This window comes from Crinia signifera, chromosome 8 (genome assembly GCF_055691185.1).
Source record: "Crinia signifera chromosome 8, ASM5569118v1, whole genome shotgun sequence".
In the NCBI taxonomy this organism is placed as follows: Eukaryota; Metazoa; Chordata; class Amphibia; order Anura; family Myobatrachidae; genus Crinia; species Crinia signifera.
The window spans coordinates 15,053,926-15,069,561 of NC_139224.1; the positions used below are offsets into that span (position 1 = coordinate 15,053,926).

General features: G+C 50.8%; 1 protein-coding gene across 3 annotated transcripts in view; it reads left to right on the forward strand.

The window, feature by feature from the left end:
• The first annotated feature begins 225 nt into the window (after positions 1-225).
• DNAH1 (dynein axonemal heavy chain 1) overlaps positions 226-15,636 on the forward strand; it is a 90,854-nt gene continuing 75,443 nt past the window's right edge. For 2 of the 3 annotated variants that reach the window (XM_083155799.1, XM_083155801.1), the window contains exons 1-8: positions 226-302; positions 7,599-7,844; positions 9,217-9,289; positions 9,589-9,763; positions 9,863-10,019; positions 11,211-11,343; positions 11,469-11,618; positions 11,697-11,934. In XM_083155799.1, the coding sequence (XP_083011925.1) occupies positions 7,638-7,844; positions 9,217-9,289; positions 9,589-9,763; positions 9,863-10,019; positions 11,211-11,343; positions 11,469-11,618; positions 11,697-11,934 (1,133 nt within the window). In that variant the 5' untranslated portion in view covers positions 226-302; positions 7,599-7,637. Of the gene's footprint in view, positions 317-7,598; positions 7,845-9,216; positions 9,290-9,588; positions 9,764-9,862; positions 10,020-11,210; positions 11,344-11,468; positions 11,619-11,696; positions 11,935-15,636 lie in introns of all 3 variants that reach the window. The other variant, XM_083155800.1, reaches the window with a different exon arrangement.

Consider the following 15,636-nt stretch of genomic DNA (forward strand, 5'->3'; position numbering starts at 1 on the left):
TTGAGCACGTGTTCCAGTGTGAGTGACCGGTCTGTGTGTGCGGCGGGGCTGTGGCGTGGCTGCTAGTCAGTGGCGGCAGGTACAGTGACAGTCAGACTCTCCCGCCGTGCCGCATGTATGAATTTTATTTACTGTCTGAGATTCGGTCACGTGAGATGGGTGGGCCAGCTGGGTGAGGGGGCGGGGGGAGGTATCTTCTCCCCGAGGTGGGAACACGTGGTACCTCCCTAGCAACGCTCCCTAGCAACCTTCAGCGTCCGGCGGCTGCTGGGATACGGACACAGCGGCGGCGGCGGGTGCAGGTAATGTAATGCAGGTAATCACTGCTCCCCCTATACCGTCCCGGGACTCCCTGTCCGGTACCGGGTGCTACACCTTGTCCCGGGTACAAGGAGCGAAGTTACCAATAGCAACCAATCAAGTCAACTGCAGTAACATTTAACAAGTGCATGCTATGAAGTTATACGTAACAGCTGATTGATTGCCTGCATACATTTGTCTCATAGAGAGTCAGCTCCTGTGCCCACGCTTCCCTGCTTCATACATCTCACCCTCAGAGCATCAGCTCCTGTGCCCACACTGCCCAGCTTCATACATCTCACCCTCAGAGCATCAGCTCCTGTGCCCACACTGCCCAGCTTCATACATCTCCCCCTAAGAGCATCAGCTCCTGTGCCCACACTTCCCAGCTTCATACATCTCCCCCTCAGAGCATCAGCTCCTGTGCCCACACTTCTCTGCTTCATACATCTGCCCCATAGTGTGTCTGCTTCTGTGCCCAAGCTTCCCTGCTTCATACATCTGCCCCATAGTGTGTCAGCTTCAGTGCCCAAGCTTTCCTGCTTCATACATCTGCCCCATAGTGTGTCAGCTTCTGTGCCCACACTTCCCTGCTTCATACATCTCCCAATAGGAGCGCCAGCTCCTGTGCCCACATTTCCCTGCTCATACATCTGCTCCATAGAGCATCAGCTCCTGTGCCCAAGCTTCTCTGGTTCATACATCTCCCTCCCCATAAAGCGTCAGCTCCTGTGCCCACACTTCCCTGCTTCATACATCTCCCCATAGAGCGTCAGCTCCTGTGCCTACATTTCCCTGCTCATACACCTGTCCAGAGCCGGCCCTAGCCTAAATGACGCCCTAGGCAAGATTTTGGCTGGTGCCCCCTAGCACCACCACTAGTTCCGCCACTGACCCTTCTCCCCTTTCCCAGCACCATCAACCCTCATCATAGCAGTCATCATTTTGGTGCTCCTACCAGCAATATTTTAAATAGAAACAGTGCACACATTCAGGGTGTTTTCTTGCTGGGAAGGGGCATGGCCACACAATAGTACCCCCAATTTAAATTATGCCACACAGTAGTGCAACTTTAGTCACATTATATCATGCGATGGTGTCCCTTATTCACGTTACATCACACAGTAGTACCACTTTACCTTATGTACATTACTCCTCACATTATTCACATTATACCCTTAGAAAAAAATCCTGAGAAAATATTGTATTTTAACCACCTCCATGGCCACACTGCAACCCAGCACAAAGCAGTGTGTGCTAGGCAGCGGAGAAGAGCTGCAGCTGCTGCTGTCACTTAAGGGGAGGGGGCCCGGGGCCCCCACTGGGCCCTTAAATCAGACTTTGGCCTGAGCAATTTGTACCCCCTACCCCTTTCTCTCTGCAACCCTAATAATACCACACAGTAATGCCCCTTATACCCCTTTCACACCAGAAATGCAGGGACAAACCCGGGAAATCAGTTCCCGGGACAAGCAGGGACATTCCCGGGTTTGGACCCATTCACACCAGAAATGTCTCTGCATTTTCTGGTGTGTGAAGGGGGCGGGAAGGAGGCCGGCAGGAGGTGGGGAGGAGGCGCGCAGTCAGCGGGATGATGTTGGGCAGTCTGCGGGATGGCGGCGGAGGTGGACAGGAGGTGGGGAGAATACTCACCCTGGTTGCTGGTCCTCCGCACAGGCCAGGGATCCACACAGGCGGCGGCGCAAATGACAGGACAGGCGGCGGATGAAGATGACACAGCTCTCCAGCGTCCTCACTGCCGCCGGAGAGCTGCGTCATCATCATCCACCGGCTGTTCCATCATTTGTGCCCGCCGCTTGCATTAATTCCCGTCGGACAGGACACGGCAACCCGGGTAAGTATACGCTATACCTTTCACACCAGCCAGGTCCCCGGGTTGAACCCGGGAACAACCCTGCTACCTAGCCGGGTTGGATTGCCGGCAAATTAGCCCGGTAATTTGTCCCAGGTACTTTTCACACCAGAGGTAGTACCGGGTTGTTCCCGGGCTCAACCCGGGAATTTATGCTGGTGTGAATGGGGTATTACATATAACACACATTATTAATGTCCTCATATCCATAATGCCCCTTACACATTATGCCAACCTTTATTAATGCCCTTCATACACATAAAGACACACATAATGCCCCTTACACATATGTTGCACATTATTAATGCCCTTATATACATGACACACATAATGCCCATTACACATATGTTGCACATTATTAATGCCCTTATATACATGACACACATAATGCCCATTACACATATGTCGCACATTATTAATGCATTTATACATGACACACATAATGCCCCTTACACATATGCCAAACACTATTGCACAACCAACCCACCCGCAGGCAGCACTCGCACAGCCGCTAACACTGTGACCTCTGCCTCTGCTTGGATACAGATGTTTCCTCATACATCTTGCCTCAATAGGATATGCAGCTCCTGGCCAGTTCTGCTAACGTTGGGTGCCTTTTTTGCTGAAAATTAATCTTATTTGCATTGTTATGTGACCAGCACACACAAGGAGTTTCCGATGATTATAATGATATGTGGCATGCCTATATTCTGTGTGCGACTGTGGCTGTACCTGCATACGGAATGCTATGTTACAGTGATTTCCATGAACACACTATTTCATATGCAGATACAGCCTCGTCACACACAGAATATAGGCATGCTGCATATCACTTTAATTAGCAGAAGCTGCTGATGCCCCTAGGCATTCCAAATGCCCTAAGCAATTGCCTAGTTTGCCTATGCCTAAGGCCGGCTCTGCACCTGTCCCACAGAGCGTCAGCTCCTGTGCCCACGCTTCCCTGCTTCATACATCTGCCCCATAGTTCATCAGCTCCTGTGCCCACACTTCCCTGCTTCATACATCTCCCCATAGAGCGTCCGCTCCTGTGCCCACGCTTCTCTGCTTCATACATCTGCCCCATAGTGCATCAGCTCCTGTGCCCACACTTTCCTGCTTCATACATCTCCCCATAGAGCGTCAGCTCCTGTGCCCACGCTTCTCTGCTTTATACATCTCCCTCCCCATAGAGCGTCAGCTCCAGTGCCCACGCTTTCCTGCTTCATACATCTACCCCATAGTGCATCAGCTCCTGTGCCCACACTTCCCTGCTTCATACATCTCCCCATAGAGCGAAGACTCCCCATCTCCCCATAGAGCGAAGACTTGTATTGCCCCAATACAAGTCTTCTTTCCTCTATGTGTATCTTCATGTTATTTCTGACTTAGGGGAGCACCTCCTATCCTTCAATATTCCCTAGCCTTCACAAGCTAACAAATTGGGATATAGGAGTCCACACTACCTACTTATTTCTAACTATGTACATTATACACTAGGTAGTGATCCAGTGCGAAATCACCACAGTTATATCTCCCCATAGAGCGTCAGCTCCTGTGCCCACGCTTCCCTGCTTCATACATCTGCCCCATAGTGCATCAGCGCCTGTGCCCACACTTCCCTGCTTCATACATCTCCCCATAGAGCGTCAGCTCCTGTGCCCACATTTCTCTGCTCATACATCAGCCCCAAAGAGTGTCAGCTCCTGTGCTCACACTTCCCTGCTTCATATATCTCCCCCCATAGAGCGTCAGCTTCTGTGACCACACTTCCCTGCTTCATACATCTCCCCCATAGAGCGTCTGCTCCTGTGCCCACATTTCCCTGCTTCATACATCTGCCCCATAGAATGTCAGCTCCTGTGCCCACACTTCCCTGCTTCATACATCTCCCTCCCCATAGAGTGTCAGCTCCTGTGCTCACACTTCCCTGCTTCATATATCTCCCCAGATAGAGCGGCAGCTTCTGTGCTCACACTTCCCTGCTTCATACATCTCCCCCATAGAGCGTCAGCTCCTGTGTCCACGCTTCCCTGCTTCATACATCTGCCGCATAGTGTGTCAGCTCCTTTGTGCCCACATTTCCCTGCTCATGTATCTCCCTCCCCATAGAGCGTCAGCTCCTGTGCCCAAGCTTCTCTGGTTCATACATCTCCCTCCCCATAGAGCGTCAGCTCCTGTGCCAACACTTCCCTGCTTCATACATCTCCCCATAGAGCATCAGCTCCTGTGCTCACATTTCCCTGCTCATACACCTGTCCCATAAAGCGTCCACTCCTGTGCCCACACTTCCCTGCTTCATACATCTCCCTCCCCATAGAGCGTCAGCTCCTGTGCCCACGCTTCCCTGCTTCATACATCTCCCTCCCCATAGAGCGTCAGCTCCTGTGCCCACGCTTCTCTGCTTCATACATTTGCCCTATAGTGCATCAGCTCCTGTGCCCACACTTCCCTGCTTCATACATCTCCCCATAGAGCGTCCGCTCCTGTGCCCACATTTCTCTGCTCAAACATTAGCCCCATAGAGCGTCAGCTCCTGTGCCAGCGCTTCCCTGCTTCATACATCTCCCCATAGTGCATCAGCTCCTGTGCCCACACTTCCATGCTTCATATATCTCCCAAAGATAGAGCGTCAGCTCCTGTGCCCACACTTCCCTGCTTCATACATCTCCCCATAGTGCATCAGCTCCTGTGCCCACACTTCCATGCTTCATATATCTCCCAAAGATAGAGCGTCAGCTCCTGTGCCCACACTTCCCTGCTTCATACATCTCCCCATAGAGCGTCAGCTCCTGTGCCCACGCTTCCCTGCTTCATACATCTGCCCCGTAGTGCATCAGCTCCTGTGCCCACACTTCCCTGCTTCATACATCTCCCCATAGAGCGTCAGCTCCTGTGCCCACACTTCCCTGCTTCATACATCTCCCCATAGAGCGTCAGCTCCTGTGCCCACGCTTCTCTGCTTTATATATCTTCCTCCCCATAGAGCGTCAGCTCCTGTGCCCACATTTCTCTGCTCATACATCAGCCCCATAGAGCGTCAGCTCCTCTGCCCACATTTCTCTGCTCATACATCTCCCCCCATAGAGCGTCAGCTCCTGTGTCCACGCTTCCCTGCTTCATACATCTGCCCCAGTGTGTCAGCTCCTGTGCCCACACTTCCCTGCTTCATACATCTCCCCCCATAGAGCGTCAGCTCCTGTGCCCACACTTCCCTGCTTCATACATCTCCCCATAGAGCGTCAGCTCCTGTGCCCACACTTCCCTGCTTCATACATCTCCCCATAGAGCGTCAGCTCTTGTGCCCACACTTTTCTGCTTCATACATCTCCCCATAGAGTGTCAGCTCCTGTGCTCAAACTTCCCTGCTTCATACATCTCCCCCATAGAGCGTCAGCTCCTGTGCCCACTCTTCCCTGCTTCATACATCTGCCCCATAGTGTGTCAGCTCCTGTGCCCATGCTTCCCTGCTTCATACATCTCCCCCATAGAGCTTCAGCTCCTGTGCCCACACTTCCCTGCTTCATACATCTCCCCATAGAGCGTCAGCTCCTGTGCCCATGCTTCCCTGCTCATACATCTCCCCATAGCGCGTCAGCTCCTGTGCCCACACTTCCCTGCTTCATACATCTCCCCATAGAGCGTCAGCTCCTGTGCCCATGCTTCCCTGCTTCATACATCTGCCCCATAGTGTGTCAGCTCCTGTGCCCATGCTTCCCTGCTTCATACATCTCCCCCATAGAGCTTCAGCTCCTGTGCCCACACTTCCCTGCTTCATACATCTCCCCATAGAGCGTCAGCTCCTGTGCCCATGCTTCCCTGCTCATACATCTCCCCATAGCGCGTCAGCTCCTGTGCCCACACTTCCCTGCTTCATACATCTCCCCATAGAGCGTCAGCTCTTGTGCCCACACTTTTCTGCTTCATACATCTCCCCATAGAGTGTCAGCTCCTGTGCTCAAACTTCCCTGCTTCATACATCTCCCCCATAGAGCGTCAGCTCCTGTGCCCACTCTTCCCTGCTTCATACATCTGCCCCATAGTGTGTCAGCTCCTGTGCCCATGCTTCCCTGCTTCATACATCTCCCCCATAGAGCTTCAGCTCCTGTGCCCACACTTCCCTGCTTCATACATCTCCCCATAGAGCGTCAGCTCCTGTGCCCATGCTTCCCTGCTCATACATCTCCCCATAGCGCGTCAGCTCCTGTGCCCACACTTCCCTGCTTCATACATCTCCCCATAGAGCGTCAGCTCCTGTGCCCATGCTTCCCTGCTTCATACATCTGCCCCATAGTGTGTCAGCTCCTGTGCCCATGCTTCCCTGCTTCATACATCTCCCCCATAGAGCTTCAGCTCCTGTGCCCACACTTCCCTGCTTCATACATCTCCCCATAGAGCGTCAGCTCCTGTGCCCATGCTTCCCTGCTCATACATCTCCCCATAGCGCGTCAGCTCCTGTGCCCACACTTCCCTGCTTCATACATCTCCCCATAGAGCGTCAGCTCCTGTGCCCATGCTTCCCTGCTTCATACATCTCCCCATAGGGCCTTATAGTGAGGTGAGTGTCGGTCTATAAGAGCTGTGATTTTCCATATTGACCTGTTGGTGACGAGGATATATACGAATGTGGAGGACATCTAATATATGTACCATAAAGAAACTCTTATATGAATATAGGGGCCCTATAGGAGGTCAGTACAAATCTCTATCATAGGATTATCCAGTGTGGAAGTGTAGAGAGAAAGTTATCCCAAAGATACCTTTATGTGACAATAGGGACCTATTGTAAGGTCAGTCCAAACCTTTAAGGGGCACCTGCAGAAGTAGAGGAGAATTCGAAGTAACGGAAGATTTGGAAAAATCCATCCAGGGGGATATTTCCTGTTCATAAGATACCTGTATATTCAGGATAGCGCTGACATGTGTTCCCAGGTTTGTGTGTAGACCATGCTTTATAATGCTGTGGGCCAGTAAGACCCGATGTCCCAGCGATGGCAAAAGTATTCACCATTGGTCATAGACCATCAATGATTTGGAATCATCGATGGTCTATGGCCTTCACTAGGGCAGAATGATATGATGGAATGATCTGCAGATGTAGGTACAGGGTGAAATAATCTGCAGCTGCAATGACAGGGTGGTGAATGCAGATGCAGGGACAGAGAGGAAAGTCCCACAGCTGTACAGGATTGTGCAATGTTCTGCAGTTCTAAGTACAGGGTGGAATGATCTGCTGCTACAGTGAGAGAGTGGATTGATCTGCAGATGTTGGGACATGGTGGAATAAGCTGCATATGTAGGCACAGGGTGAAATAATCTACAGCAAAATGGTGGAGGTGTATTCAACAGCTGTAGGGTTGTGTGGAATGTTCTGCAGTTCTAGGTAGAGGGTGGAATGCTCTGCAGTAGGTAATCCCCTCTGTTACAGATGTGCCCATGAATCTGTGTGGCTGCTGCTTTCTCCTGTATGATGGAAGAGACACGCAGAAGTATACCCCATTCCCTGCGGCAGAGTCCCTACCAGCTGTATCCTGCAGTGTCTCCTCATCCTCCGTCTCTTGTCCTGTCTCCCACCTCATGGGGAAGCACTAAGAGTACACGGAGGTACCCGGCGATCAAGCAGCGAGGCTTTTATTCAGATATCGTGACTTATGGCGCACACACCCTGGTCACCGTGAGTATCAGTATTGTACCCAGGAAATGAGAGGCCACTGGCGCATGTGCTAAATTGCACCCCACAATACTTATAATGTGCGATGCCGCTCCCTGAGGCCCTTATTCTAGTTCACTCTTTCTGACAAAATATTTCTTATGCTGTGTACACACGGGGGCGATAGGGGCTATAATCGCTGGGAATATGGTCGCAGGCGACCATGTTCCCAGTGATTGGAGTGCTCACCAGCGATAAATCGCCGGGTGCGCGCTCCCGTTTTCTGCCCCATTGTAATCACTGGTCGCAGGAGCTTGCTCCTGCGACCAGCTAATTACCTCTGCGGCTCCTCCAGCAGAGGTTCCTTTTCATCAGCGACCATCTCTGGTCGCTGATGCAAAGTAGACACTGGGCAATATATTGCTCAGCAATATATTGCTGAGCAATATATCTCCCCCCGTGTGTACGGGGCATTAGATGGACAAAACCATGTGCACTGCAGGTGAGGCAGGTGTAAAACCCCACCCAAATCTAATTATCTCTGCACAAGTAACACCTGCCTCACCTGCAGTGCACATGGTTTTGTCCATCTAATGCTGTGTACACACGGGGGTGATAGGGGCTATAATCGCTGGGAATATGGTCGCAGGTAACCATATTGCCAGTGATTGGGAGTGTGCCCCGGCGATAAATCCCGCTCCCGTTTTCTGCCCCATTGTAATCTGCGACCAGCTAATTACCTCTGTGGCTCCCCCAGCAGAGGTTCCTTTTTATCAGCGACCATCTCTGGTATAGCAATATATCTCCCCCCGTGTGTACGCACCTTTAGAAATATTTTGTCAGAAAGAGTGAACTAGAATAAGGGCCTCAGTTCCTGCTGGAGCCTACTGAAAAATAGCCCTGCTTATTTATAATATTCGATTGTACCCCCACAATACTTATTTATATTGTGCGATTGCACCCCCACAATACTTATTTATAATGTGCTATTGCACCCCACAATACTTATTTATAATGATTGATTGCACCCCACAATACTTATTTATGATGGGCGATTGACCCTTCCGCATCACATATGTATTGCATTGGTACACACCATATTCCTGCCCTGTCAGATAAATCCACCCCATAATATGTAACACGTGTAAGGGAACGCCCCTTGTCACCCTCTGAAAGTCATGTTACTATCTTGTCCTAAACTGAAGTCTCCAGCCTGCGATAACACCGTCGTCTCCCATAACAACTGTCACATTACCGCAAATACTAGCCGTATGGCATCCTTCCGGGGACGCACTTACCCGTGTGTGTAAGTGACCCCTCATGTAACACTGACCATATATTTCCAGCAGTATCCCAGACTTACCAATGACGTCACGCCGTTTCCTTTATGTTTCAGGATGTGAGTGCGGGGCCTATGGTACAACCAGACCTCCTCAGACAGGCCGATCAGGACCATAACACCCCCAAAGGTAAAACCCCCATAGCCTCCTTCCGACATAGATTGCAGACACATCACTGTGACCGTCTCTGGTCAGCTCCCCTCAGTCTGATCAATAGGTGGACATGTAACAGAATTACAGGATGTGTGGGCCATTCTCTGGGTCTGGGGATACAGCCGGGTTACCGACAGTCACACACATCACCCTGTGTCAGTCTTTGTCTATATCCCCTAGTCTCTGTACTGAGCTTGGTCTGTGCCATTTCCAGGGTCTACATCTGTTGTATTCCCCTTTTCCTGTGATAACATCATTATCAATCTCTTGGTCAGTTAGCAGTTTTGAGACGCCGGACAACCTCCAGTGTTACCTGGACGCACAGGTCTCGTACCCCACCACTGAAGTGCTTGTGAAGTCTGACTTCTCACGGAGAGGCTACGAGCCAAAGGTGCAGCTTCCTTACACTGTGCCCCCCGGGCAGTGCCCACGGAAGCTGGAACTGGAGAGGTGAGATCTGTACCCTTGTACTGCGCTACAGCAGATGTTTGTTATAGACAAATAGGAGAGTGTATACATAAGATAACTCATTTCTGCCAATGATACCAGGAGAAGACGGGAATACCTCAGTCAGAATATATCCCAGCTCCTGGCCAATGAAGGTATAGATTCTAATCTGCTGGTGGCCCGACATACTGACCCCAGTGGCCTCCCCTGCATCGGGCAGATCACGGGACAGCCTCTACCCACATACCTACCTCTGGAGGTAAGTCCACACCTCTCATGCACTCAGTGGTACATATCTCCACCGTCTCTCTGCAGCGGCTGAATGAGTGTATTTGGGTGGTGGGTGGCTGGGCGCCATCAATGTGAACGCACGTCAGAGAACCGTCCCTTGGGTGCGTTGGGGTGTGTAGCCAGAGTCGTGCGCATGTGTCAGTGCACCACATTCAGGCGGACCTCCTGCTCGTAGCATCTGGTGGGTGTAAGTGGCGGCGGCGGCAATGGCGGCTGTTCCCGCGGATGTAAGAGTGTGGCAACGCATGTATACACATCAGAACTTGCGTACTGTCGCGGTAGCTTTCCACCTGCATTTCCTGCGCATTCTGGGCCTTATTCAGTCCTGCTCGGAGCCTAGTGAGCAGGTTAACGGCGCCCCGGCATATGCCCCCCCCATGCTGGCTGGATCCCCTCGCTACGCTGCAGGCGGATGTGTACATTGACACGCGCCCGCACAAAGCGCAGCCCAGGACTTACTGTTCTGCCACACAGGGGCGAGTGCTGACATCATGTGACATCACCTGCCCGCCCCGAGCAGTCCAGGGCGCCTGCGTTCTATAGGGCCCACCTAGCTGTATTGGTAGGTGCGCCATGTGCAAACACCCTGGCGGGTGAAAATCTTGCCCAATTCGCCTGCTGCGGGGGTTTGCGTATGCTCATTAGCGCCTATGCTTGTGTGCAGTACCCTGCCGTCAGAGGCAGGGACGAATCGGCCCCGCTGTTTGCAGCAGGCGCCTGCAATCTACATTCAGTACAGCTTAGAACCCGGCCCATTGTACTCTATTTACACTCATGGGGGTGATTCAGGTTGGTTTGCAAACCAGACTCTTTCTTTAATGGACAAAACCATGCTGCGCTGCAGATGGGGCAGATGTAACAGGTGCAGAGAGTTAGATTTGGGTGCGGTGTGTTCAAACTGAAATCTAAATTGCAGTGTAAAAATAATGCAGCCAGTATTTACCCTGCACAGAAACAATATAACACCCAAATCTTACTCTCTCTGCACATGTTACATCTGCCCCACCTGCAGTGCAGCACAGTTTTGTCCATTAAAGAAGGAGTTTGCTTTTGCACACCAGCCAGTCCCTTTGTGACAATGAAGCACATACTGAATGCTGACATAAGCCTCATGGTCTCCAGCGGGTGTATATGACATCGCTCATTATTCCTGTAAAAGGTGTTCGATGATGAGGAATTCGATATTCGGACCTGGGCTGATTGGTTGAATCTGGGATACGATGAAACATCCGACGTGAGAAAACCTGTCCCAGGCCAGGCCCTCCTCCCGGTGGACGACATACTTGGGCACGGTCAGCTATTTAAATATGTTTTTGGAGGGAGGAGTGGGAGGGCAGATGTTGGGTCTGACTCCATTCTAGGGGGAATAGCACGTTAGGGTATAAGGAAACGGAACTTAGCGTTATTGTCATTGTAGAGGACCCGCGGAGTCCGCAGCTGCTGTATGAGTGGTGCAACGTTGGTGTCCTGGACTATGATCAGCAGAGGAAGCTTTACCTGGTCCATAAATCTACGGACACCCAGCTCCGGACCCCCAGAGAGCACGCAGAACCATGCGGGGTCTCAGGTAACTATGGTAACCCCAGTATTGTATAGTGCGCACCAACACCAGTTATGTTGTTGAACCTTTTCCCGTCTCTCTCAGGATCGTCCGCTCTGTCATTATACCAGTACTGGGTACCACGGATCCGGCTGCTGTTCTGCGCTGAGAACCCTCTTGTATTTGCGCAGCGGATCGCAGCAGCTAACCAGTTACGGAAGAAGACGGAGGCGTTGCTGCTATATAACCTGTATATCGATTGCATGCCAGAGAACAGGAGCTGTAAGATCGCAGAGGACAGTCTGAGCCGGATGAAGCAGCGGCTGCTGAAGACGGACGATAGGTATATGACCCACATCTGTATGTTCATGGTGCATTACAGTCCTCAGGCTTTCTTACACTCACAACAGTATTTAAGCCCGGCTCACTCTCGCTCCCAACACGGTAAACCTCTGGCAGACGTGTGATATGTTTAAACACACGGTGTCGGGGAAAGCCGAGAAGGAGAGAGGAAAGCCGGACAATCGGGCGCACCAATCTACTATATTTGATATAAAAATCAATAAAAATTCAATAAATGGGGGCGTGGCCAGCGACTGGACTGAGCAGACGCCATTGAACAGAGCTCCGGGACAAAAGCCAAGAAAAAGCCCGATTAACACCGGGGAAAGTCCCACAGAAGGAGCACCTGTAGCCAGTCCAGCAGAGGAGAGACGGAGAAGCAGTCCGTCACCCGTCACAGCCGCGCCGGAGCTCCGTGACGCGAGCGCAGGACCGCGGCCTACGCAGAAGACGGAGCCGCGGCCTCGAGTACAGAGGCATCGGAGACGCCGCCCGTCACGACGTGCGCCCCGGACAGGAGGGGGACACACAGACACCTCCCCAGCCCCCCGAGAGGTGAGCAGACAGGAGGGGGGACCCAGGCACAGCCGCGCCAGAGCCCAGAAAAGTGAGCGCCGAGCCGCGGCCTACACACAGGCCGAGACCGCGGCCTCAAGTTTGGTGGTGGCCGGAGACGCTGGTGACGTCACAGGCCACACAGTACAAGACAGAAAGAAACCAGGGCACCCTGATACCGCCGCAATACCCCCCATAACAAGGTGAGCAGCCAGGGAGGAGAGGCTGCAGAAGCTAGCCCTAGAGCCAGAGACCAAGCAGCAGCCAGGGCACGGGGAAGAGGGCAGGGACTGTGCCCCAACCCAGAAGAAACCTGCACAATACACAGGGCAAAGATCTGGAAAGTGCGCATTAGGGGCTATATATGTACAAAGAAGGGACAAAACCCTCCTGCTGAAACACAGATAGAGGGGCCTGATTCAGCTCACCATAATAAAAGGCTACAAGACCATCCACAGCAGCTGTAATACTCCCTTTCTTTGCCCCCCTCCATCCCATTTCACTCCATTTCACCCTACCTCATCTCATCTTGTCCAAAAGCATACCAGTTGGACCCATCCCACTCCAACTTGACTTCTGAACTCTAAACTCTGAACTCTAAACTCTGAATCCTGAACCCTGAATTCTAAACCCTGAACTCCAAAGCTCGAACCTAGAACTCAGATCTGAATTAGTGCTGACATAATACAAAACTCTGCTACTATAGTGCAGTGTAAAGGATCACCCACATTGCTTACTGCCGCTGGCCGGAGGAGCTGCAGGGAACCCTAACACCTAGCACCAAGATATAGCCAGCACACACGCATTGTCGATGCTCACCACCATGGATAAATTTGTGGCCAAGCCACAAAGGGCGCAAAAGAGCAGCCAACAGAGTAAGGGACGAGGAAAGGTGGCAGCCCCTAGATCCACCCCAAACTCCCCTATGTCAACACAAGAGGAAGACCCAGATACAGACCATGACCCAGCCTTGCCGAAGCAAATGTCGACTCAAGACATCACAACCATTCTGGCAACACTCTTAGACCAAAAACTGGCCCCAATCAAAGAATCGATTGACTCTACCCTAACCCAGCTGACGCAACATACCCAGAGGCTGTCAGAAGCAGAGCAGAGAATCTCGGACCTAGAGGATGAGCTAGAGAAATCGAAAGCAACGATAACCCAACAGGAGAAGCTAGTAACCACCATCCACGACAAACTCGAAGATCTGGAGAACAGAAACAGAAGAAACAACGTGCGCATCATAGGTCTGCCAGAATCGGTAAAGAATTCAGAACTTATGCAGCTGGTGGCAGAGTGGCTACCCAGCGAACTGGGCCTCACCACACAGGGAGTCCCCCTAATGATAGAGAGAGTCCATCGTATAGGGCCAGACAGACAGACCAATAGAGACAGACCAAGACCGGTCATAATGCGCATACTCAATTATGCAGACAAAGTCCGACTCCTAGACGCATACAGGAAATGCAAGGGTTTGCAATATCAAGGAGCCAAATTGCTGTTGTTCCAGGACTTTTCTTTTCTAGTTGCAGCACAAAGAAGAGAATTTGCACCGGCTTGCAAGCAGCTGTTCGAAATGGGCTGCAAATTCGCGCTACTCTACCCGGCAAGGCTCCGAGTAACACATGAGGGTCGCTCCTACTTTCTAGACACTCCACAGGCAGCGAAAAATTTCATGGATTCTCTCAAAGACGAATCTGCCTCCCACATGTCAGACGCAGACTGACACTCTAAAATAGAAAAGGACTGTCGGCACCATATCCTTTTATGTGTTACGTATGTTCAAGTTATTATCTAGAATAAGTCATCATATGTTTCAATTACTTTTATATTACAGTTTTTTGTTATGTAGCAATATGCTATACGCGGTAGGCCTGGCACAATCATGTGCGGGCACGCGATTGCAGAGTTCAGAGTTATGTTACTATAAGTGGCGACATATAGGGTCGCAATATAGGTTCCGAAAAATACTTAAAAAAGTTTGTTCACTATTTCATTGTATTGTATATGAGAACTATTATAACCCCATAGGCACAATAGGTCATTGTACAATTATCATCAGGTCCTCCAGTCCGCTCGCTGGGACGGATGGGACGGCCAAAAATAGAAATAGCTACAGAATGGTTAAACCTAAAACAGGTATAGGATAGAAACAAATGCTACAACAGATAGTATCACTAGAGTGCAGAGATCACTAAAGTTTGTATCGTGGAACGTAGAAGGGCTTAACACCCCAATCAAAAGGCGTAAGATTATGACCCACTTGAAGAGACTTAAGCCAGACATAGTGTTTCTTCAAGAGACCCACTGGAAAATAGAAGATGCTAATGTTTTGAGAGACAACTGGGTGGGGGAATTCAAAGCCGCATCATACACCTCGAAGCGTAGAGGGGTGGTTACATTGTTCCGTAAACACCTACCCTACACCATAAAAGATGTGTGGGCAGACCCAGAAGGGCACTTTATCTTCACAAAGATAACAATGTTTGGCTTGATATACACTCTAATTAATGTATATGCCCCTGTCAGTCAACACAAATTATTTTACACCTCGATCTACTCCAAGCTAGTACAGTGGGCTGAGGGAGAACTGATTATGGGAGGAGATTTTAATTGTGTACAGTCCCTGGGCCTAGATAGGTCCACGGGAATGGGAGGGGATGAGGGGAGAGATGAAGCCGCCCATACCAATATACTAACCAATAATCTCAACCTATGTGACCCGTGGAGATGTCGATACCCAGTGTCTAGAGAATATTCATTCTACTCACACCCACATCACTCCTCATCCAGAATAGACTACTGGCTATTGTCTAAACCATTACTACATAGGGTTGTTGATGCTGGGATCAATCTTATAACGCTGTCTGATCATGCCCCAGTGTGGTTCACAATGTCCCTCACAGATCCGATAACAACCACATATAACTGGAGGTTCCCCTCCTACCTGGTTAATTCCTCCGATTTCCACACACACCTGAAACATGCAATCACCATGTATCAGAAAGACAATACGGAGCATGAAAAAGATATCAACTTGTTTTGGGCAGCAGCCAAGCCGGTGATCAGGGGCCAAATTATAGAATATGTGGCCAGGAAGCGTAAAAAACTGAGAAGCGCCATAGAAGTATGTAGTACCAAGCTG